The sequence below is a fragment of the Pan paniscus genome, chromosome 20 (assembly GCF_029289425.2).
Source record: "Pan paniscus chromosome 20, NHGRI_mPanPan1-v2.0_pri, whole genome shotgun sequence".
Lineage (NCBI taxonomy): Eukaryota > Metazoa > Chordata > Mammalia > Primates > Hominidae > Pan > Pan paniscus.
In genome coordinates this window covers 48,829,871-48,855,717 of record NC_073269.2, presented here as the reverse complement: position 1 = coordinate 48,855,717, position 25,847 = coordinate 48,829,871, and the positions used below count along the sequence as shown (strand labels likewise).

At 44.2% G+C, this 25,847-nt stretch overlaps 1 protein-coding gene across 1 annotated transcript; it reads left to right on the top strand.

Annotated features, from left to right (window-relative positions):
• Positions 1 to 3,543: 3,543 nt before the first annotated feature.
• LOC103785006 (pregnancy-specific beta-1-glycoprotein 3) lies at positions 3,544 to 24,615 on the top strand. Its single transcript, XM_063600337.1, has 6 exons — positions 3,544 to 4,448; positions 5,678 to 6,043; positions 11,710 to 11,988; positions 14,719 to 14,997; positions 15,397 to 15,651; positions 20,778 to 24,615. The coding sequence occupies exons 1-6, from the start codon at positions 4,385 to 4,387 to the stop codon at positions 20,819 to 20,821; spliced, it is 1,287 nt and encodes a 428-aa protein (XP_063456407.1). The 5' UTR covers positions 3,544 to 4,384; the 3' UTR covers positions 20,822 to 24,615.
• The last annotated feature ends 1,232 nt before the right edge of the window (positions 24,616 to 25,847 follow it).

Sequence of the window (25,847 nt, the reverse complement as noted above, 5' to 3'; positions counted from 1 at the left end):
CATTTATGCAGCCAAAAAAAACATGAAAAAATGCTCACCATCACTGGCCATCAGAGAAATGCAAATCAAAACCACAATGAGATACCATCTCACACCACTTAGAATGGCAATCATTAAAAAGGCAGGAAACAACAGGTGCTGGAGAGGATGTGGAGAAATAGGAAGACTTTTACACTGCTGGTGGGACTGTAAACTAGTTCAACCATTGTGGAAGTCAGTGTGGCGATTCTGGAACTGGAAATACCATTTGACCCAGCCATCCCATTACTGGGTATATACCCAAAGGACTATAAATCACGCTGCTATAAAGACACATACACACGTATGTATATTGCAGCACTATTCACAATAGCAAAGACTTGGAACCAACCAAAATGTCAAACAATGATAGACTGGATTAAGAAAATGTGGCACATATACACCACGGAATACTATGCAGCCATAAAAAATGATGAGTTCATGTCCTTTGTAGGGACATGGATGAAATTGGAAATCATCATTCTAAGTAAACTATCGCAAGAACAAAAAACCAAACACCACATATTCTCACTCACAAGTGGGAATTGAACAATGAGAACACATGGACACAGGAAGGGGAACATCACACTCTGGGGACTGTTGTGCGGTGGGGGGAGGGGTAGGGATAGCTTTAGGAGATATACCTAATGCTAAATGACGAGTTAATGGTGTGCATGGCACACCAGCATGGCACATGCATACATATGTAACAAACCTGCACATTGTGCACATGTACCCTAAAACTTAAAGTATAATAATAAAAAAAGCTAATCATAGAATTCTCATTTGAAACAACATCCATTCCTAGGTATATACCCAAAGAATTAAATCCAGGGACTCAAACAGGTACTTGCATGGGAATGTTCATTGCAGCATTATTCATAAAAGATAAAATATGAAAACAAACCAAGTGTTCATCAACACATGAATAAACAAATATGGTGACACATACAACAGAATGATAACCTGCCATAAAGAGGAATGAAGCTCTGACACCCGCTGGAACATGCATGGACTTTGGAAACATTATGCTAAGTGAAATATGTCAGAAACAAAATAACATAATTGTATAATTCCACTTATATGAAGCATCAAGAATAGGCAAATTCATAGAGACAGAGTAGAGAAGATCAAGGTCTAGGGTGGAACACACAGGGAGTTATTGTTTAAAAGATACAAACTTTCAGTTTAAAATGATAAAAATTTTCTAGGAAAAATACTGGTGATGGTAATTTAACACTGTGTAAGTGGTTAATTTCACTTGATTATGCATTTTAAAGTGGTTAAAATAGCACAATATTCACAGAACTGTGAAAAATAGATTTCTATTATTTAATTCACCCAGGCTAAGGTGTTTGTTATGGCAGCTGAAGCCCACGAATACATCATCTGACCCAGTGTTTTCAATGAAACACATCAGATTTTCAATCAAGTTAGCTGGAAGCTCCTGTCCCCGGCAGAACCAGAGGCCCCAAAACAAGAGCTCCAGCAGGGGCTCAGCCAGCACAGGTCCCATAAGGCAGCCTCAATGTCAGGCCCTGGATGGCATATGAGGCCACAGTGATACAACCACAACGTGAAAGTGTAAGTATTTTTACTACTTACAGACACTGGGGAGCACTTGGCACACCTGGAGACCACAGACACAGAGGTCAGTGAGCCCAGGGAGAGAGGAGAGAAGAGACCTGTAAGCGAATGGCTTTATTAAGTCCAGGGTGTTATCTGACAGGTTTCCAGCAGGGAGCTTTAATGGATGTGTTCAAAGCAAGCAGCAAACACTGGGACCAGGAGCTCACGCTGTGACTGAGAGGTGGTCACTTTAAATGTGAGGGCAAATGTCAGAATTATCAGTTTAAAGAAAGCAGCTAGAGAGAGGGGAGCCCAGCACACCAAGCAGGAGAGATGCCTCTAAGATTTTATCTCTGCACACCAACTGGAGCCACTTGAACCAGATACAGTATTGAAACTGCATTGGTGACCAAGCCCTGCCTCTGATTTGAGGCAAATAAACTTATACCATAAAAAATGAATGACAAGGCAACATGAAACTATGAGCATCATGATATCCAGGGACACCAGCAGGGTGTGGTACTGTGCCCTGGAGTCAGAATCCTGGGTTCTGGTCCCTGGGAGTGAGAAAATGACAATGACTTGTCCCTGCCCCCCTGACATTGATCTTCCCACCCTGCTGCTCCCTCTTCTTCTCCCAAGCCCATGTGCAGTGCTCAGCCCCAGACATCACTGCTCCCAAGGTATACACAGTGCCGCCTACTGCACACAAACACAAACTCACAGAAGGTGACAAAAATCTGCGTTTGGGACATCTGATTGTGAAAGAGGGAGAACAGTGAACATAGAGCCACACAGACTGGGACTCACGGGGCTGGAAGGTGAAGGAGCTGTAACATAACATATGTGTGACCTCGTGTGAAGTGTGCAGATCCATGTGGAGTAAAACATGCAGCCTGGCCTGGGATTGCTGCCGTTCACACTTCCCTCCCTGTCCACCAGAGGGGGACAGAGTCCCTCCCAGCCTGGAGCCTTCCCAGGGGATGCCAACCGCCCGCAGCGGAACCCACAGCCCAGCAATGTCCACCCTCACCAGGGTCATTTCGGCCCAAGTCCTCAGCGCCCTCCATGCTCCCCACACGGACTCTGTCAGCTCCTCCCTGACCTGGCGGCCGCCAACCTAACACCACTCCCCCTGCAGGTAGCTCCTGCCCCACACACCTGCTCCTTCCCTGGACCAGCTGAAGGCATCCCCCAGGGCAGCGATGGTGCACGCGACACTACACTGGGTGCTTTCCCCTCGTGGCCTCCCTCCATCCTCATCAACTCGTTCTGTCACTGCTCCCTAAATGCCTGCCCCTGCTCCATCTGTCCTGTTCTCTGGGGCATCCCAGGCCAAGCCTAGCACTGACACAGAACAGTGGCTGCCTGAGGGCCCACAGCCTCCCCGGGAATCTGCCAGGCACCCTGTAACCTGCCTGCCCCCTGCACCACGGGGGGCTCAGAGCACGTGTGATGCTCACACACAGGCACCATCCGGGATGTGGCCACCTACCCCCAGCTGTCCCTTGGGAAGACAGACCTCTCCTGTGTGCTTGCTGGGAGAAGGGGGATGTTATTGCTCTTTGCTCCCAGAACACAACTCACCCCCACCCGCCCTCTCAGGTGTGAGCAACGTCCCTCCAGACAGGCTCTCTGGCCACTGCCTGTTCCTCCTCTACACACAGCAGCTTGGCCAGGTCAAAACCCTCAGGACAGACCCCTGGGTATGTCGGCACATGGAGGGCTGAGCCCATCATGGCCACAGAGTAAGTTGGGATGAATCTCTCCAGCTCTGAACCCCTGCTCTGTCCCAGGCTCCCCCTCCTGCATCTCAATGAGCCATGTCCCCCGGGGTTCCTGGGTAACTCCCCACTTCCTCCTGCACCACCACGGGGAACGTGTGGTGACCACAGGACAATCAGCTGGGCAGAGAAGAGAAGACATCAAAGATGGTCAGGAAGAACATGAGAAACCGTGAGCTCCAGCTCAGCCGCCAGAGCCCAGGGAGCCATAGAGTGACCGAGAACTGTCCCTTTGACTATGGGACTCACAGCCCCCACTGAGCAACCAGCACAGGCCTCTCCTCACAAGAGGCATGAGAGATTCACCCTGCACGCCTCCTGGAAGGACAGTTTCCTCTGGGACCCCCAGGTCCTGAGTGTCCATCGTTGGAAGCTGCAGCCAAGCTAGACACGATTAGAGAAAGGAAGGGTCCCTCTCATCAGGCAACACACAGCTCACACACAGCACAATGGGGCATCACTGTGACAGGGACCTGGTGCAGCTCCAGCCTCCTGCACTGAAGGGGAGAGCCAGATGGGGATGAAAGAGGCCAAAGGGCATGAATGTGCACCCCGACCCAGAGCCATGGGGACAGCAGGAGGCTGAGGCACAGGACTCTGCTGGCCCAACCTGCAGGGTATGTTTCTGACTGTGTGGGTCTGTGTGTGTCTCTTCTGTGTGTGTGTGTGTGTGTGTGTGTGTGTGTGTGTGTGTGTGTGTGTGTCTTCACAAAGTGTGTGTTGAGGTTTGGTGAAAGAATCACTGCTGAAAAAGGCAGAGGCCTCCACAATTCCCAGGGACCTGAAACACAGACAAAAGTAAAAACAGGAGGGACAAGGAGGCAGGACTGAGAGAGGAGGGGACAGAGAGGTGTCCTGGGCCTGACCCCGCCCATGAACCTGAGAAGTGCTCCTGCCCCGGGAAGAGGCTCAGCGCAGAAGGAGGAAGGACAGCACAGCTGAGAGCCGTGCTCAGGAAGTTTCTGGATCCTAGGCTCATCTCCACAGTGGAGAACACGCAGGCAGCAGAGACCATGGGGCCACTCTCAGCCCCTCCCTGCACACAGCGCATCGCCTGGAAGGGGCTCCTGCTCACAGGTGAGGAGAGAACTTCCTGGGAGAGGACAGGAGGAGGAAGCAGAGTGACTGGATGGGGTCTCCTGGAGAGACTCCTGGGGTTCTAAAAAATGAAAGAAGCCAGCACTTAGGGAGGCTGAGGTGGGTGGATCACGAGATCAGGAGTTCGAGATCAGTCTGGCCAACACAGTGAAGCCCTGTCTCTACTAAAAATACAAAAATTTAACCAGATATTGTGGTGTGCTCCAGTAATCCTAGCTACTCGGGAGGCTGAGGCAGGAGAATCACGTGAACCCGGGAGGAAGAAATTGCAGTGAGCCGAGATAGCGCCACTGCACGCCAGCCTCGGCGACAGTACAAGGCTCCGTCTCAAAAAAAAAAAAAGAATGGAAAGAAAAAAGAAAAAAAGGAAAGAAGTCTCTGTTGGAGCCTGGATAGGGGAAAATAAACCAGAGAGGGACAGGGGTCAAAACAGGAAAGTCACAGGAACCAGAATTGGTAAGAAGTAGGAAAATCTTAAGTGTTCTGTTTTCCTGATTAATCATCAGGGGCCACCACATTTTGAAATATGATAATAATAACTATATCAGATGACACTTCAAATAAAAATATAAGCAGGGCATGAAACACTGTCCTCAGCAAAAAACCTCAACAACTGGGGGAAAAAATAACACCCAGGGCATGGAGGGCCCTGAGAACTCTCACATCTACAGGAGTCTGCAGCCTGTTCCAGGCACTGGGGTGCAACCAAGATCACAAAAGTCCCTGTCCTCATGGAGCTCACGCTGTCATGGGGGGGAAGACAGACATGCAAAGAGATCTAGAATGTGAGGTCAGGTGTTGAGAAGAACCCTGGAGGGAGCAGAGCAGGGAAAGGTCAGAAAGGGAAGACCCAGGGTCTCTGAAGGAGGCGTCAGGAAAGAAGTCTAAGGATGCCCTGATGTGAGCAGGACCTGAGGGCACTGTGGAGGGGGCCATGCGGACCCCTGGGGAAGAGGATTCCAAACAGAAAAATGCCAAGGTCAGAAGTGTTGAAGGAATGGGGGTCATGTTGCTGACCTTCACCTAGTAAGACAGTAGGACACAAACACATATACACATGCCCCTTTTGTGTGTGTGTGTGTTTGTATGTGTGTGTGTGTGTCTCTTCAAAGCTGAGGATTGAAGAGACCTTCTCAGGACCCAGGGCCACATCTTTTCACCCCAATGCATAGGTCTCAATATTAACTGATGCTCTCTCTACTTCCTAGCATCACTTTTAAACTTCTGGAACCCGCCTACCACTGCCCAAGTCACGATTGAAGCCCAGCCAACCAAAGTTTCCAAGGGGAAGGACGTTATTCTACTTGTCCACAATTTGCCCCAGAATCTTGCTGGCTACATCTGGTACAAAGGGCAAATGACGGACCTCTACCATTACATTACATCATACGTAGTAGATGGTCAAATAATTATATATGGGCCTGCATACAGTGGACGAGAAACAGTATATTCCAATGCATCCCTGCTGATCCAGAATGTCACCTGGGAGGACGCAGGATCCTACACCTTACACATCGTAAAGCGAGGTGATGGGACTAGAGGAATAACTGGACATTTCACCTTCACCTTATACCGTGAGTGATTCCACGTGATCACAGGGTGTTGGGGGATGGGGTCTTTACTTCACACACAAAGGATTGTCAGGCCTGGACTGTGCCTGTGTCCCTCTCTGCACTATGTCCCATGCTGGGGTTTGGGCACTTACTGCAGGACACACACAGAGGAGACAAATTTCAACAGATCAGAATTCCTTTCCCACATCCAGACCCTGCAGACACTTGCTACAGAGGAAGGAGAGTCTGATGGGGGGACTCAGCAGGAGGAGATCAGTCTCAGCCAAGCACATCATGCCCTCTTCATAAATTTGACCCTGAGAAAGACCCTGGAGAACTGAGTAGGGCTTGGCCTCAGGGGCCCCATGAAATACTCTCAGAGAAGCTCAGCCCTGGAAGCCTCACCCCCAGAACCGTGTCCCTAAATCCTTGCTCCAGATAAAGCTGAGGAGCCTGTGCTGGGGCTGGGTTGTGGCTTCTTGGGCAGGGCTTACTGGGACCAAGGATTTACCAGCTGTCAGAGGACTGTGTCTCCTGCAGCTGTTCACCAGCCAGGACTCAGCCCTCAGAGCCTCATCTGGGCAAGGACAGAGCTTTCTTCACCTGACACTCAGAGTGGAGAGGACAGAAAGACAAGCTTTGTAGGCCATCAGACAACTGTCTTAGGAGGCTTAGGCCAGTCCATAGAAAGTCTAATGTCCCCAGAAGCAGAAACAGAGGAGAGAAGATATACTAGGTAGCAGCTTGTCCACAGGCATCTGACATAAAGCTGCTTTCTCATGGAAGCAAATTAATAATCAATGCTGTTTGTGTGAAACCTCCACTGTGCCAAGCATTAGGTCAGGTGACTGTGAATCATTTAACATTTATTCACAGATAGCATGAAAAGCCACAGTCCATTTGCCATTTAGCTTATTTGTTTGAGAGAAAACTGAGGCACAGGAAGCCACAGTCACTGAACCAGAGTCACACAAACACAAAGGGGAGATCAGGGTCACATGAGGTGTGTCTGGAGCCACAGGCCCATCCTCTCCTCCACCAGAAGTGAGGGCTTACTGGCTTCCAAGCACCCCATAGTCATTTATTGGCTCAAATCCTCTCTTCTTAGGCATCCAAACCTCAGAGGAGTGAGAGCAAACGGTCAACTGATTAGTCTGTACTCCAGAACTAAATCACCTGCCTCAACCGTCAGAGTCAGTGGAAAAAACATGTCCAGGCCTCTCCCTCAGATCTTAACCTCCATCACCGAACCTGAATCCTGTGTTTCCCAAAGTGTCCATGTCACTGTCACGAGAGGATCAAGGAGAGGACCTTGTTTTCTTTCCCCACTCACACCCTACACCACCATAGGCCCAGCGAGACAGACACATTCAGGAGCTCTTACATAACAAATGAAGAAATGGAATGAAGAAATCAATGATCCAAAACCTCTTTAGAGACTGAATCTTGCATGCAGAATCCTAGGAGGTTCTAGCCACACCTGTCCCTTGTCCTTCAGAGGCTGACACCCACGTTTCATCCCCCCACTACCTCTTGACCCTAAAGCAACCCCACCTCATGTAACTCTGAAGCTCTTTGGCCACCGGAGGGTTCTCAGGGCTCCTTGGTCCTGGACTGTGGAACTCGGGGCACCTGGTCCCTGGGGTCTCTGAAGTCAGTGTCTCCCTCACTGCTCACTGCCATGGTGTCTCTGCCTCTCTCTGCTTCTCTGTGTCCCTCATCTTCCTCCCACTTCATTCTGACTGGCAAGCCCTGTCCTGCACAGCTTCTTCCTCCACCCCTAGGTCTTCCCCAGACACTCCCTCTGACTAGTCTGGCTGTTCAGTTCCTTTCCCGCTAACACTATGGCCTGGCCCACCTCCCAGGAAATAGGAAAGGCGCAGAAATCACCTGGATTTGCCATTCCTGCCAGGCTTCATCACGAGCCAATGTCCCCAGGTCACTAAGAGAATGAGTTTCCACTGTATTCCCATCCAGGGCTCTTTCCCTTTGTGAGGCTGACCTGTGGACAAGACCATGTGACAGGGATAGGCAGTTTCTCCATCCACTCTTATAATTGCCAGACAAGTTCCTCTGGACTCCTGCACACACACACACACACACACACACACACACACACACACACAAATTTATTGAAATGGTGGTTTGTAGTAAAGAAAGATTTTAATGACTCCAAGTCTGCCAAACAGGAGGATGGAGGTTTATTATTACTCAAATCAGCCTCCCCAGTGGATCAGGGCTTAGAGATTTTCAAGGATAGTTTCAGGGGCACAGGACTAAAAAAATGAGTACTGCTGATTGTTTGGTGATGGAATCATGCGGGCGGAGGGAAATGATCTGTTTGTGCTTGAATCCACCTCTAGGTAGGGACCACATGACGAGCTGAGCCATTAGTCATAGATATGGATGAGGTCAGCCGGTTGCCAGAATGCAAAAGAATGAGAAACATCTCAAAAGACCAATCTCACGTTCTACAATAGTGATGTTATCTATAGAAGCAATTAGTTACAAATTTTGTACACTCTGGCCCAACGACATTTGAGCAGTCAAGGATTATAAAAACTCTGCCAACATTTAAGCAGAATTCAGTTCCCTCCTATAATCTTAATCTCATGGTCTTTCACTAGTATTACAAAGGCAGTCCCTGGGCAAAGTAAGGGTATTACTTTTACAGAGGAACTATTATCATTCTTGCTTCAAAGTTAAACAATAAACTCAATTCCTCCCAAGGTTAGCCTGGCCTATGCCCAGGAATGAGTGAGGACAGCCAGCCTGAGACTAGATACCAGATGGACTCAGCCATGCTAGTTTGCTGTCACTGTTGTAATCTTAGCACTGACTCACCAGTGTGTCAGAGGCTGGACAGGCCTGCAGTCCCCAAACCCCATGGGCTCATTTCACCCGTTTCACTCGTGACTCCATCCTCAACCTGCTATAAAGCTCACATTCTCCGGTCACTTCCTAGAGACTTCTGGCTTCCTGTCAGGCATATAACAAGCTTGAATTTTGTTCCTCGGTTCTAACACTAAGTAAAAAGCTGAACAAACTCAGAAGTCAACAACTCATTAAAATCCCTCAGAGATGGCTGGGCACAGTGGCTCATGCCTATAATCCCAGGACTTTGGGAGGCCGAGGCAGGCACAAGGTCAGGAGATGGAGACCATCCTGGCTAACATGGTGAAACCCCGTCTCTACTAAAAATACAAAAAATTAGCTGGGCGTGGTGGCAGGCGCTTGTAGTCCCAGCTATTTGGGAGGCCAAGCCAGGAGAATGGCGTGAATCCAGGAGGTGGAGCTTGCAGTGAGATGAGATCATGCCACTGCACTCCAGCCTAGGTGACAGAGCGAGACTCTGTCTCAGAAAAAAAAAAAAAATGTTTTTAGAGAAATGAAGAATGCTTTTGATACTTACTGGTAGACTGAACATAGCTGAGGAAAGAATCCCTAGCTTGAGGATATGTCAATAGAAACTTCCAAAACTGAAACAGGAAAGTTCAACAAGAGTGGGGAAAAAAAGTGGAACAACATTTCAACTTCATATTTAATATTTTGATTTGACAATAGCAATTTTTAAATTTTGTAGCTGTGGGACAACTACAAAGGCTATAAGATACACGTAATGGGAATACTGGTGGTTTTGGGGACCAGTTGGAGGTGGCCAGGTGGGTGCTATCTGATGGCTTTACTGCCTGTGCCACATACAACCATTTCCTCATGATGATGCCGTTTTCATAAGTTGGAGTTCCGCGTGTGGGGAGACACATGAACCATTGGCATCTCACTTAGACTCTTCCTAATTCACACAAACTTAAACACTAGTGGTGTTTCCTGAGCTTAAGAGAAAATGAAGAAAGCATTTCACATACCTGTTTTGGGGTCCTCCCCATTTTTCCTAACTCTGCACAGAATTTAGAAGCAGGGAGTTCTTTCTGTATTTACTAACATAACACACATCACTTCTTTTAATTTGGCATCATTCCTCCCTTTATGTAACTGACACACTAACCAGTTCTGTCCTTTTAACCGGACTCTCTCTCCTTAAGGAGTTGCTAATTTCAAATCACCTTTGGCATCTTTCTTTGACCATAATGTGATCCTGCTGGAATTCATGGCACACCTAAACCTTATTTTGGTCTCAAGAGAAATACTACTACCAGCCATTGATCTTAGATGTTTGGACCATCAGTAAAAATTTCCACTTATGAAAACATTTTAATGTTTCCTCCAAATTTTTTGCTGTTGTTGTTACTAGAGTCAGAACATAAGGTCGAAACTCCTGACAACTTTTTATGGGAAAATTACAGTATTACAAATTGAGCATCCCAAATCCAGGAATCCACACTCTGAAATGCTCCAAAACTCAACACTTCTGACCACTGATGTGATGCTAAAAAGAAGTGCTCACTGGCGCATTTTGGATTTTAAATTTTTCAGATTTGGGATGCTAAACCAGTACATATACAGCAAATATTCCAAAATAAAAAAAATTAGAAATCCAAAACACTTGGTTTTAAGCTTTCTGAATAAGGAGCACTTTATCTGTATGAACTATAGGCATGAAGCTGTACAGGAGATCTCTAGAACCTCCTTGTCCTGCATAACTGGAACCGCACACCCACAGAACAACGCCCCATTCCCCTGATCCCAGCCCCTGGAAACTACTATTCTACTCTCTGATTCACTCTGGAATCCACTGATAGCAGGTACATAGAGTAGTCAAATTCAGAATCAGAGAGTAGAATGTCTAATGAGAGAAAGTATCTGCAAGACTTCTTCCCAAATATTGGTCTAATATCCACCAAACACATATGGTCCATGAGGGCCAGACTTCCATCATCTGTTCATGTTCGCCCTTTCCACCAGTCGGTTCTGCATTTGCAAACATCCACATGTATTTCCAGAAAGATCCACATGGTCCTCACCTGCCCTCTACAGGGGGAAGGGAGCATCATGGACCCAGAACAGGGAATGTGGTCTTGGTCCAAAGCTATCAGCTCTTGCCTGTCCCCTTCACTCTTTGTAGGTCATTCCTTGGACTCTGCTCTATCTTTAGAGGTCACTGGCTCAAGTCAGCCACTATGAGACACCTGGGAAAACTGCCCCATCTTGTGGCTCCACTGCCTGATGACTGAACTGACCTCCAGGCTTGACTCTGTTCTCCCCTGTGTTATTTCTGCTGAAGTACCCAGTCCCAGGCCAGGCTTTCCAGTATCCAAAGGGTTTAAAGACAACTGGAAGTTCCATCACCCATCTCTAGGATGTCCTTGGCAAGGGAAGCTGCAGAGAAAACATACCTCGGGCGGCAAAGTAAGACTGAAACTAAGAAGATTCCAGCACTGCATGCTCCAAGTGAGGACCACAAGGTGGGCCAGGCAGGCACTTGGAGATGGAGGGACTCAGAGAGGCACCAGGGGCTGTGACTGCTGGTCCTGTGTCTTTCCGTGACCCAATGCTGCTGCTCAATTCACACCTAAGAAAGTCTGTGCTTCTCCCACACGAAGCAGGCAGCCTCACAATCTCTGAGCCCTCAGATTGCCATGCATCTGTCTTGTAACAGACACACCTGCCATGGGCTTTTAAGGACTTGGGTGGGCTGAGAGTTGGGAAATGCCAACTCTGATTGAAAAATGCCTTTGGAGGAATCAAAGGTGCCACACAGGGCAATCTTCTCTCTGTTTTCTGCACAGTGGAGACTCCCAAGCCCTCCATCTCCAGCAGCAACTTATACCCCAGGGAGGACATGGAGGCTGTGAGCTTAACCTGTGATCCTGAGACTCCGGACGCAAGCTACCTGTGGTGGATGAATGGTCAGAGCCTCCCTATGACTCACAGCTTACAGTTGTCCAAAAACAAAAGGACCCTCTTTCTATTTGGTGTCACAAAGTATACTGCAGGACCCTATGAATGTGAAATACGGAACCCAGTGAGTGCCAGCCGCAGTGACCCAGTCACCCTGAATCTCCTCCGTGAGTATCTCCTGTTCCTCTGTGAGCCAGTCTGCCATCCCAAATACATGTGGCCAGAGGCCAGGCCTCTCAGTCCCTCTCAGGTCCAAGTACAGAGACCTTTACCCCTGGACATCAAACCTGGCTATGACTTTCTGCCCCAGGCAAACCAGAGTAGGCCTAGGCTTGATCAACAATAGGAGAAAAGAGGCTGCTCCTGTCATGGGAGACTCAGCGTCCACAGCTTGTGATGGGCAACACAGGTGAATGTCTCACTCTCCAGATCAGTGAACACAGCAGGGATTTGGCTGGGACTTCAGTGTTGTGACTTGGCTCACAGGGTCACTGTGGCCCTTCCACAGACCAGGATTTTCCCTTCCCTCTGACAATACCACCTATGACATTATTCTCTTTGCTCCACATGGCCTGGATGCCCCCACCATTTCCTCCTCATACACCTATTACCATACAGGGGAAGTCCCCAAGCTCTCCTGCCTCACAGACTCTCACCCACTGGCAGAGCATTCTTGGCTGATTGATGGGAAGTTCCAGCAATCAGCACAAGTGTTCTTTATCCCCCAAATCACTAAAACATATAGAGGGGTCTATGTCTGTTTCATCCATAACTCAGCCACTGGTGGAACAAATCTCATAATCAAGAGGATCATAGTCCCTGGTAAGTGGATCCCTGAAGCATTGGCACTATGTTTTCCAGTGAAGTCTATCTAGCTATCAGGGAAGAGCCACCTGCCCTCTGCAAAGGGAGAGGGAAAATCAAAAACCCAGGACAGGGAATATGTTTCTGCTCCAAAACCACCAGCTTTTGCCTGTCCCCTTCACTCTTTCTAGATCATTCTTTAGACTATACACTAACAATGAACAATCTGAAAGGAAATTAAGGAAAGAATTTCAATTCACATTAACATCAAAAGGAATAAAATATTTTGGAATAAGTTTAACCAAAAGGGTCAAATGATTATACCCTGAAAACTACAAAAGATTGATGAAAGAAATTAAAGATGATATCAATATATGGAAACACATTTCATTTTCATGGATTGGAAGAATCAATATTGTTAGAAAGATAATACTACCCAAAGTGAGTGGCAGATTCATTGCAACCCCTACCAGAATCCCAGTAACATTTTTTGCAGAATTAGAAAACTCTGTCCTAAATCTCACCTGACAGGCTCTTATTAATGACTGCCACAACAGAAACACTGAGAAAAAGAGGTAACCATGAAAAGGTGGAAAGTTCTGATGACATAGAAAATAGCAATCAGCCTTTCTCACATCCCAAGGCCTTCAAAAATATACAAGTGCAGCATGGCCAGTATGGAATTCACCGAAAACTAATCACCAAGCTAGAAAAGTGGTGAGAGAAAAAAAAAAGGGCAAGAATATCTTTGGCTTATCACCTCCCACTTTTGCCTACTAATCTGATGCTGAAAAGAAATGCTCACTGAAGCATTTTAGATTTTGAATCTTTCAGATTCGGGATGCTAAACCAGTAAGTATATGACAAATATTTCAGAATCAAAAAATGTCAGAAATCCAAAACACTTTTTGTCCTAAGTCTTATGCATAAGAAATACTCAATCTGTGTGAACTATAGGCATCAAGCTCTACAGCAGATCTTTAGAACCTCCCCACCTTGCATAAATGAAACTGCACACCCATGAACAACTTCTGATTCTCCCCACTCCCAGCTCCTGGCAACCAGCAGTCTCTTCTCATATTCACTCTGGAATCCACTTACATGAGGTCCCTAGAGTAGTCGAACCCATGGAATCAGAGAGTAGAATGTCCAATGAAAGAAAATATTTGCAAAACTTCTCTCCAAATTTGTCTCATATCCATCAAACACATATGGTCCATGAGGACCAGATTTCCAGCAGTTCATTCCCACCCTTTCCACCAGTCAGTGCTGCATTTGCAAATGTCCACATGTATTTCTGGAAAGATCCACATGGTCCTCACCTGCCCTCTGCAGAAGGAGAGGAAACTTAAAGAACCCAGGACAGGGAACATGGTTCTGCTCCAAAGCCACCAGCTCTTGCCTATCCCCTTCACTCTTTCTAGATCATTCCTTGCACTCTGCTCTATCTTTAGAGGTCACTGGTTCAAGTAAGTCATCATGAAACACCTGCAAAAAACTGCCCCACCTTGAGCCTCCACTGCCTGATGACTGAACTGACCTCCAGGCTTGATTCTGGTCTCCCCTGTGTTATTTCTGCTGAAACAACCAGTCCCAGGCCAGGCTGCTCAGTATCTTCAGGGTTTCAGGACCATGGGAAGTCCCATTATTACTCATCTCTAGAATGTCCTTGGAAATGGAAGTTGCAGAGAAATCACATCTAGGGGGGCAAAGTAGGATGGAATTTGGAAGGGTCCCACCAGTTGCACATTCCAGGTAAGGAACCCAGGGTGAGCCAGCCAGTCAACTGATTATGGAGGGACTGGGAAGGGTACCAGGGGCTGTGACTCCCATTGACGTGTCTGTCCATGACCCAACACTGCTGCTCAATTGACACTTGAGAAAGTCCGTGCTTCCCTAAGACAGAGCAGGTAGCCTCACAGCCTTTGAGCCCTTAGATCATCATGCATCTGTCTTGTGACACACGCACCAGCTATTGGCTTTCAAGGACTCGGGTGGGCTGAGAGGTGGGAGATGCCAACTCTGATTGAAGGATGCCTGTGGAGGAATCAAAGGTGCCACACAGGACAATCTTCTCTCTGTTATCCACACAGCGAAGCTGCCCAAGCCCTACATCACCATCAACAACTTAAACCCCAGGGAGAATAAGGATGTCTTAGCCTTCACCTGTGAACCTAAGAGTGAGAACTACACCTACATTTGGTGGCTAAATGGTCAGAGCCTCCCGGTCAGTCCCAGGGTAAAGCGACCCAATGAAAACAGGATCCTCATTCTACCCAGTGTCACTAGAAATGAAACAGGACCCTATCAATGTGAAATACGGGACCGATATGGTGGCATCCGCAGTTACCCAGTCACCCTGAATGTCCTCTGTGAGTATATTTTCTTCCTCTGTGGGCCAGGACACCAGCTTAAATCAAAACGACCAGAGGCCAGGCCTCTCAGTCTCTCTCTGGTCCAAGTATAGATACCTTTACTTCTGGACATCCGAGCTGGCCATGACTTCCTGCCCTGGGAAGATCTGGGTAGGCACAGCCTTAACCAAGAATATAAGGGGAGGGGACGCTCTTGTCATGGGAGACTTGGGGCCCACAGCTTGTGATGGGAGAAACAGGGGAATACCTCAGGCTTCAGCTCGGTGAACATAGAGGGGTTTGGCTGGCACTTGAGGGTGTGTCTTGGCTCAGAGGGTCACTGTGTCCCTTTAAGAGACCAGGAGCATCCCCTTCCCTCGGATGACATCACCTGTGGCTTTATTCTCTTTGCTCCAGATGGTCCAGACCTCCCCAGAATTTACCCTTCATTCACCTATTACCATTCAGGAGAAAACCTCTACTTGTCCTGCTTCGCGGACTCTAACCCACCAGCAGAGTATTCTTGGACAATTAATGGGAAGTTTCAGCTATCAGGACAAAAGCTCTTTATCCCCCAAATTACTACAAAGCATAGCGGGCTCTATGCTTGCTCTGTTCGTAACTCAGCCACTGGCATGGAAAGCTCCAAATCCGTGACAGTCAAAGTCTCTGGTAAGTGGATCCCAGCATGCTTGGCAATAGAGTTTTAGGTGGAGTCTATCTGGCTTTCAGAGAAGAGTCAGGAAAACATTTTTATTCCCAGCTTGTGTCCCATGGGCACAAGCAAATCCCAAATTCTCCTCCTGAACCCTCCCAATTTGTCTCTACAGACTCTCTTCTCCTTTTTTTTTCTGTTTTCTCATGGCTGACCTTGTGTCTGGCCTAAGAAAGGTAGGGAGGGGGCTTTATCAGCCCTGAGCCCTATGTGGTAGAAGAGGCTTCAGAGACGGACAAGAAGGAGAGTCCTCAAGATCAAGTTGCTTCTCGCTGTCACCAACACATCCCCTTCTGCCACGTCTTTGTTTTCTTGTACCTATTCCATGAGCAACAAGGAACACCTGAGGCTTTGAAATAAGCTCACACTTTTCCCCCAAATGAGAGGAGGAAGCCCCTTGGGTGAGGGAGGAGCAGCTCAGACTCTGCTTCCTGCTCTGCTCCGGGCTGCTCTGGTGACTGGCCCTGCCTGACTCCACCTGGGTGGGACCAGCATGTGTGGAGAAAGATCCCTGGTGGCCTGTCCTGAATTTGGCTAAATCGAGTTACCAGTTGAAGCCAAGCCTCCCCCGGGCCAGGCTGCAGGGAAACAAAACGAGAGGGAGCCTCAGGGCAGACTCCTGAGCTGTGTCCTGGCTCTGAAGTCACCGGCTGTATGAGGCTGTGGGCGCAGCACCTGGGACACAGCACGGAGGACAGTGACTGATGCAGAGCTGGAGAAATAGGGAGATTCACCCCTAGGGCTCTGCATGGCAGGAAAGGGGCAGTGCCAAAAAGTGTGTAATTATAGAGAGGGTAAGACTACCGGACACTTTATATATATCTAATATAAGACTTACCATTAACTATTTCTAAGTGTGCAATTTAGTGTTGTGTAACCGTCACACTATCCATTTCCAGAACTTTGTCCTCTTACCATATTAAACCTCTGTAGCCAATAAACAGTAACTCTCACTCCTTCTCCCCCTAAACCTTAGCACCCACCATTCTACTTTCTGTCTCTATGTAACTGGCTATTCTAACTATCTTTTATAAATGGAATTATATAATAATTATCCTTTTGTGTCTGGCTTATTTCAGTTAGCATAATATCTTCAAGGTTCATCCCCTTTGCACTATGTATTGGAATTTTATTCCTTGTTAAGGTTGAATAACATTTCAATGTATAGATACACCTCATTTGCCTACCCACTTATCTTTCAATGGACTTTTCAGTTGTTTCCATTTTTTGGCTAGTGTGAGTAATGCTTCTCTGAACATCAGTTTACAAATATTTGTTCAAATTTCTTTCAATTCTATGGGAAGTATGTCCAGAAGTGGAATTGCTGGATCAAATGGTAATTTATTGTTTAATTTTTTGAGAGAGAGCCACACCACTTCTTACAGTGGCTATAACATTTCCCATTCCCATCAGCAATGCACTAGAGCTCCAATTTTTCCATCTACTTGAAAACACCTGTTCTTTTGTGTTGCTGTCATTGTTGTTGTTTATCAAAACCATCCTAAAGTGTGTGAGGTGGTGTAACAATGTGGTTTTGATTTGCATATCTCCAAGTATTCCTGATGCTGAGGAACTTTGCATGGGCTTATTGGATATTTGTATATCTTCCTTGGAGAAAACTCCATTTTAATCCTTTGTTCATTTTTTAATTGGGTTTTTGGATGTTTGCTGTTGTTGACTTGTAGCTTTTCATGTATTCTGGAAATTAATTTCTTATCACACATATAATTTGCAAATATTTTTATCATTTCATGGGTTGCTTTTTACTTTCTTGATAGTGTTCTTTGATATATAAAAGGTTTTGATTTTTATGAAGTCCGATTTATCCATTTTATTTGTTGCCTATGCTTTTGTTGTTACAACCAAGAAATCATTGTGAAATCCAGTATCATGAAGCTTTTCTTCTAAGAGTTGTATAGTTTTTGCCCTTACATTTAGATCTTTGATCTATTGTGGGTTACTTTTTGTACATGGTGTTAGGTAAAGGTTCCACTCTTCTTGCCCTTGGATATCCAGCTTTCCCAATATCATTTGGTGAGAAAACGGTCCCTTCCCCATTGAACGATCTTCGCACACTCGACGAAAATCATTTGGCCATATATGCAAGCATTTCTTTCTGGGTTATTATATTTCATTAATTTCTATGTCCTCCTTTATGCCAGTACCACACTGTATTGATTACTGGGGCTTTGTAGTAAATGCTGAAATCAGGAAGTGTGAGTCCTCCAGCTTCATTCTTCCTCTTCAAAGCTGTGTGTCTATTTAGAGTCATGAGATGCAATATAAATTTTAGGACAGATTTTTCTTTTTCTGCAAAAATGTCACTGAGATTCTGATAGGAATTTTATTGAATCTGCAGCTCACGTCAGGTAGCACTGTCCTCCTAACAATATTGAGTCTTCCAATTCATGAAAACAAAATGTCTTTCAATTTATTGATGTCATCTTTCATTTCTTTCAGCCATATTTTGTAGATTTCAGGTATAATCATTTTACCTCTTTGATTAAACTCATTCCTAAATATTTTATTCTTTTTGATGTTAATATAAATTGAAATTTTTTTTCTTAATTTCCCTTCAGATTGTTCATGGTTAGTGTATTGAAATACAACTGATGTTTGAATGTTGATTTTGTATTGTGCAACATTACCGAATTTATTTATTAATTCTAATAGGTTTGTTCCATCTTTAGGATTTTCTACATATAAGTTCAAGTTATCTGTAAACAGAAATAATTTTACTCCTTCCTTCCAATTTTAATGTCTTTTTTTAAATTCTTGCCTAATTTTTCTGACTAGACCTTTCAATACTATGTTGAATAAAAGTGTCAAAAGCAGGCACCCTTGTCTTGTTCCTGCTCATACAGGGAAAGCTTTCAGTCTTTCTCTGTTGAGTATGATGTTAGCATTGGGTTTTTCACATATTGCCTTTATGTTGAGGTGGTTGCCTTCCATTCTTAGAAAGTTTTTATTATGAAAAAATATTGAATTTCATCAAATGTTTTATTGATTCAATCTTATTACTGATTATAGTTCCATTCATATTTTTGTGTGTTTCTAGGGGTTTGTCTACTTCATCTAGGTTATCCAATTTATTGGCATACAATTATTTATAGTACTTTTGTAATCATTAGTTTATTAGAATTGGTAGTAATCACTTCATTTTTCTTTTTTCTTTTTTTTTTTTTTTTTTTTTTTTTTTTTTTGGTTGTTGTTGTTGAAGAGAGAGAGACAGGCTCTCACTCTGTAGGCCAGCCCAGGATGGAATACAGTGGTGTGATTATGGCTCACTGCAGCCTCAACCTCCTGGGCTCAAGTAATTCTCCTTCTTCAGCCTCCCAAGATGCTGGGACTACAGGTGCATGTCACCATGCGCAGCTAATTGGCTTTTTTATTTTTTTGTAGAGACAGGGTCTCCCCAGGTTACCTATGCTGGTCCAAACACCTGGTCTCAAGAAATCCTTCTGCTGTGACCTCCCAAAGTGCTAGGATTAAAACATGACCCACCATGCTCAGAGTCCATTTTCATTTCTGATTTTAGTAATTTTAAACTTTTCTCTTTTTTTCTTAGTCAATCTAGTTAATGGTTGTCAATTTTGTTGATTTTATTTTGAAGAATCAACTTTTGGTTTCATTAATTTCCTCTATTCTTTTTCCATTCTCCATTTTATTTATATCCACTCTAATCCTTATTATTTCCCTCATTCACTGTGCTTGGCTTTAGTTTGTCCTTCTTTCATATCCTGAAGTATTAAAGTAGGTTGTTGACCTGAGATCTTTCTTCTTTTTTAATGTAAGAGTTTACAGTTATAAATTTCTTGCACAAGACTCAACTTCTCTGAACCTCTGATACCTCACTTGAAAACTGCAATAAGAGTGCTTTCTTCATACCTTTCTTTTAAAGGTTTAATGCAGTCAATAAAACAAGATGCCACACACAGAGGAACCAATGTCAGCTGCTATATTACTACCATCATCATTAGCCTTGAGGTCAAATAGTCCTAGAATCAAATCTCAGATCCACCTGTCACTAGCCATATGACACCAGGAAAGTTTTACACCACTCTAAGCTTCTGTCTTTTCATCGGCAAAATGGAAATAATGTCTACCTGACAGGGTTATTGTGTGGATTAAATGAGATACAGGGAAAGTATTTAGCACAGGGCCTGGCACATAGGAAGTGCCCCTCAACAGTACCTTCCTTTTTCCATATATATATATATATATATATATATATGGAAAAAGAGGTAACACATAAAACACTAGGACATGGTTACTGACTACTTGTGGGAGAGAAAGAAAAGAAGCTAAGTGCAAAGAATCAAGCCTGGTATGTTAGTTTTTACTAACTGAGATGCATCCAAGATGGGATTAGACATACAAGATAATTTATCAGGGAAGACACCTGTGAGGGAATGTGGGGCAGGCATGAAGGTAGTATGGGAGAACCCACAGACCACTATGCAGAGCTGATTCCTGTGAAAAAGAAAGAGAAAGAAGTTTTAGGTACCAATGCAGTTCTAAGAGTTTTTGCAATGCTGATGGGGAGTCCTCCAACCAGTCACCCATTAGAGTTAAAGAGAGCCTCAGAGAACTAGGCTTGCTTTCACGCCCTTGCTGGGAGCCTGTAGGAAAGAAGCTTTCTGTGCAAAGGAGGTGGTGAATTTGAAATGCACTGACCTGGGCCTTCTGTCAATCAAGTCCCTGCCATTGAGACCTGGCAGGGTCTCATTCATGACTGCCACAACAGAGACACTGAGAAAAAGATGCAACCATGAAAAGGTGCAAAGGTGGCAAGTTCTAATGACATAGAAAATAGCAATCAGCCTTTCTCACATCTGAAAGCCTTCCAAATATCTGAGTGCAGTAGAGAATTGACAGAGGACTGATCACCAACTGAGAAACATGGTGAGAGGGAAAAAAAAACTGCAAGAATATAATCATCTCCCATCAATTTTCCAACAGAAATAACGTAGTCCTTGAAGAAACAATTATAGAGTACCTCATGTTACATGCTTGTTCCTGAGGCTCCCCCATGTAAAATAACATCATCTTCATTCCTTCTTTTCTTTTTTTTCCATGACAGCTCCTTCAGAAACAGGACATCTTCCTGGCCTTAATCCATTATAGCAGCCGTGATGTCATTTCTGTATTTCAGGAAGACTGGCAGGTATGATGACCTTTCCTCTTATCCTGGTTCCTGCAGGGCTAACTGCCATGCTTGGGAGAGGGAAAAGACTTATTTGCCTGTATCTGGGACTGGATCTCCTCCTTCCTCCACTAACTCCTGCTTCTCAGCACTAATTCCTGCAGTTCCCTTTCTCCCTGGCCTTTATGCTCCCTGTACCCCACTGTCTTTTAGACATAATTATCTCCAGCCTCTCTCTCTGCTCATTTGTTCCTCAGATTCAAATGAAAAACACAATTTCACATGGTGAAACCCTCTTCATTATTTTTAACATCTCTCAATAGTGTAATTCTCTCCATTCCCATAAAGCTCAACCACTTCTCAAAGTATTGCTTGACTTCTTGTCTCCAGACTTTGAAATCTTCCTTGCATATGACTGCCTCATTACCTTTCTAAAATCTAGTTAATTCACTTAATCAAGAATCTCCAGGGGTCTACTCTAGCCTGTTTGATAAGTTCACATTTCTTCTATTTACTAAGCCTTCTCACTTCCTTTACCTCTACTTCCTAGTATAATTCCTCCATCCTAATTAGAACTGTCTTCCTACACATCCCTGCCCCTTCACTCATATAGACATAAAATTCTTAGTTCCAATGCTATGTCTGAAAACAGAGTGAAATCCCCTCTACCATCTGCACTGCAGACTTAACCACACCCTTCATCACAAGCAACATCTGACCTCGTGGAGAACTAAGACTTTAGGATTAACATGTGAACCTGAGACTCAGAACACAACCTATGTGTGATTGAGATCTTTTCCTGATGACCAGTTCATGTGTTTAAAAAAGATACAGAAATGAAGAAGGCAAGGTCCCTACCACAAGAGACATAAAGCCTAAGACAGGAAATGAGACCTGAAAATAATCATGATACTAAAATAGAAAAAATTGAATGCCACAAGAAATCAGAGAAATCTGATGGGAAACAGTGCTACACATTGGAATCACTGGAAAACATTTTTAAAAGTGGATGCTCAAGCCCCACCCATTAGTTCCAGTTTAAAGGTCTGGAGAGGGACCCAGGCATTGGTAATTTTTAAGTCTTCCCTGACACTACTAACATGTAACAAGGATGGAGAACTCTTGTTGCAATAGGTAGAACTTAAAACTAAATCAATGATGTTCAGCTGGAAGTACTGGAATTACCTAAGGACCTTTTTCAACATACATAAGACTATACTTTTTTGGCCCTATTTATGAATGGGCTACACCAAGAACTCAGTAATCCAGTTAACAAACAAAAGCTGAATGGAAAAGCCACCTTATTTGATAAGTTAAATTATATAGAAAGCATTTTCAAATAAGTGATAAGTGATGCTAAACCTTCTCTAAATAATATTTATGGGAATGTTAATAATATGAGTATTCTAGGCTGGGTGCGATGGCTCACGCCTGTCATCCCAGCACTTTGGGAGGCCAAGGTGGGCGGAACACAAGGTCAGGAGATCGAGACCATCCTGGCTAACATGGTGAAACCCCATCTCTACTAAAAATGCAAAAACAAAATTAGCCGGGCTTGGTGGCAGGCACCTGTAGTCCCAGCTACTCAGGAGGCTGAGGCAGGAGAATGGCAGGAACCTGGGAGGCGGAGCTTGCAGTGAACTGGGATCGCACCACTGCACTCCAGCCTGGGTGACAGAGTGAGACTCCGTCTCAAAAAAAATTTTTTTTTAATGAGTATTCTAAAAATTATATGAAATTTCTGGAAATCAAATATGTTATCATAGTGTCATATGCCACAGAAGTAACTAGATTTTGTGAGCTGTGTCTTTACCATAATAAATTCTCATTAGATTTTTAACCATAGTCATTTTAAATCTTTGTCATTCCCAGACAGTTGCTTTCATTCTTCCTCAAAGTATTTACCATCAGCTACAGTCCAAAATTACTTTTTGTTCAAGGAGATTTATGGAAAAGACTCTGACAAGGACTCTTGAATACAAGTTCCTGATAACTTCAAGATCATACCACTGGACTAAGAACTTTCAAAATTTTAATGAACAGGCTGATACTTCATGAAATTCAAGACAAAGAAAAAAACCCAATTTTATTGGACTAAATAATCAAAACAATGTTTTCATAATTTTCTATTTGAAAATGTGCTGATTCTTTGAATGTTTTATTCTCCAGATTTATGCACTTTTTTTCTTCAGCAATTGGTAAAGTATACTTTTGTAAACAAAAATTGAAACATTTGCTTTTGCTCCCTAAGTGCCCCAGAATTGGGAAACTATTCAGGAGTATTCATATGTTTATGGTAATAAAGTTATTTGCACAAGTTCAGTAAGGATCTGCTCTCTTTATAACAGGACACATTTGAAAACATTGGTTATATTACCAAGGCTTTGACTGGGATGTTATATTTGAGAATATACATAGAATAAACCCATAGGGAATGCAGGCAAAGTCTGAAGTTGGCCTTGGTTTGGCTTCCTAGTCTCAAGAGGTTTTTGGAAGTTTAATCTGAGATTCTTACTAAAAACTTCTAGCAAAGGGGAGTTTAAAAAGAGCCTCTATGGTCCATCGCTACTCTTGCCGCACTTAGGTAAAAAATCTGGGCAAGTTCGGTGAGACTCAACCTATTTTGCAAACGAGTTCATCCTACTGGAATTATCTTTGGTAAAAATAGAGACTCCTATAGACAGAAAAACTATGTTGAAAAGAAAAACTGTAGTACACCTGTTACCAGATTGAACCACTGTTCATTATCTTTGAGTACTTATAATCCACTGGTAGACTGGACTGGACCCTGAATTCTTTTAGTTCTTCCAATTTAATTTTCTCCAATGAAATCATTAAGAACAAGAGCAGCTCTGTTCCTGAAGCCATATAAGATGGAGGTGGACAACTCAATGTAAATTTCATGGAGAAACCCTCGTGTCTGAGGTGTGGGCCACTAAGAGCTCACCAAATATTCAACACCATAACTTAGAGACACTCAAACTGCAAACCACGACAAGATGATGACTTTACACTGTGGACAGCTTTTCTCAAGATGTCAGAACAAGACTATCAGTCATGATGAGACTGTTACCTCTCTTAATTTGTCCTTGCTTCTGCCTGTCTCCTTTGCTTCCCAGAATAATGCTATACTTAGGATTTCACAAGAAGTAGCTTCTGAGAGTAAGTTAACAGTGTCCGATATATCATGTCAACCACACTTTTTTTATTTATAAGATGGAGTTTCGCTCTTGTTGCCCGTGCCGGACTGCAATGGCACAATCTTGGCTCACTGCAACCTCCACGTCCTGGGTTCAAGTGATTCTCCTGCTTCAGCCTCCGGAGTAGCTGGGATTACAGGCATGCGCCACCACACCCACCTAATTTTGTATTTTCAGTAGAGACAGTGTTTCTCCATGTTTGTCAGGCTGGTCTCGAACTCCCGACCTCAGGTGATCTGCACGCCTCAGCCTCCCAAAGTGCTGGGATTACAGGCGTGAGCCACCGCACCCAGCCCACGCATTTGTACATAAAAAGAGATCCTTTAGTCCACCCAAAGGCTGATGTTAGCTGCATCTGTAACACAAATTTTTCCTCAAATGTATGGAGTTTTTTTTAGGCTTCTACTTCTATACTTGCCTATTCTCACTCCCTGTTTTAATTTATTTTTTAATTTATTTATTATTATTATACTTTAAGTTTTAGGGTACATGCGCACAGTGTGCAGGTTAGTTACATATGTATACATGTGCCATGCTGCTGTGCTGCACCCACCAACTCATCATCTAGCATTAGGTATATCTCCCAATGCTATCCCTCCCACCTCCCCCCACCCCACAACAGACCCCAGAGTGTGATGTTCCCTTTCCTGTGTCCATGTGTTCCCATTGTTCAATTCCCACCTATGAGTGAGAATATGCGGTGTTTGATTTTTTGTTCTTGTGATAGTTTACTCAGAATGATGATTTCCAATTTCATCCATGTCCCTACAAAGGACATGAATTCATCATTTTTTATGGCTGCATAGTATTCCATGGTGTATATGTGCCACATTTTCTTAATCCATTCTATCATTGTTGGACATTTGGGTTAGTTCCAAGTCTTTGCTATTGTGAATAATGCCGCAATAAACATACATGTGCATGTGTCTTAATAGCAGCATGATTTATAGTCCTTTTGGTATATACCCAGTAATGGGATGGCTGGGTCAAATGGTATTTCCAGTTCTAGATCCCTGAGGCATCACCACACTGACTTCCACAATGGTTGAACCAGTTTACAGTCCCACCAAGTGTAAAAGTCTTCCTATTTCTCCACATCCTCTCCAGCACCTGTTGTTTCCTGCCTTTTTAATGATTGCCATTCTAAGTGGTGTGAGATGGTATCTCACTGTGGTTTTGATTTGCATTTCTCTGATGGCCAGTGATGGTGAGCATTTTTTCATGTGTTTTTTGGCTGCATAAATGTCTTCTTTTGAGAAGTGTCTGTTCATGTCCTTTGCCTACTTTTTGATGTGGTTGTTTTTTCCTTGTAAATTTGTTTGAGTTCATTGTAGATTCTGGATATTAGCCCTTTGTCAGATAAGTAGGTTGTGAAAATTTTCTCCCATTTTGTAGGTTGCCTGTTCACTCTGATGTTAGTTTCTTTTGCTGTGCAGAAGCTCTTTAGTTTAATTAGATCCCATTTGTCAATTTTGGCTTTGGTTGCCATTGCTTTTGGTGTTTTAGACACGAAGTCCTTGCCCATGCCTATGTCCTGAATGGTAATGCCTAGGTTTTCTTCTAGGGTTTTTGTGGTTTTAGGTCTAACATGTAAGTCTTTAATCCATCTTGAATTGATTTTTGTATAAGGTGTAAGGAAGGGATCCAGTTTCAGCTTTCTACATATGGCTAGCCAGTTTTCCCAGCACCATTTATTAAATAGGGAATCCTTTCCCCATTGCTTGTTTTTCTCAGGTTTGTCAAAGATCAGATAGTTGTAGATATGCGGCGTTATTTCTGAGGGCTCTGGTCTGTTCCATTGATCTAT

Coding starts and splice junctions, on each gene's coding strand:
- LOC103785006 (XM_063600337.1), top strand. CDS start 4,385: ATGGGGCCACTCTCAGCCCCTCCCTGCACACAGCGCATCGCCTGGAAG. Junction 6,044..11,709: donor TTTCACCTTCACCTTATACC/GTGAGTGATTCC, acceptor TTTTCTGCACAG/TGGAGACTCCCAAGCCCTCC. Junction 14,998..15,396: donor AGTCACCCTGAATGTCCTCT/GTGAGTATATTT, acceptor TCTTTGCTCCAG/ATGGTCCAGACCTCCCCAGA.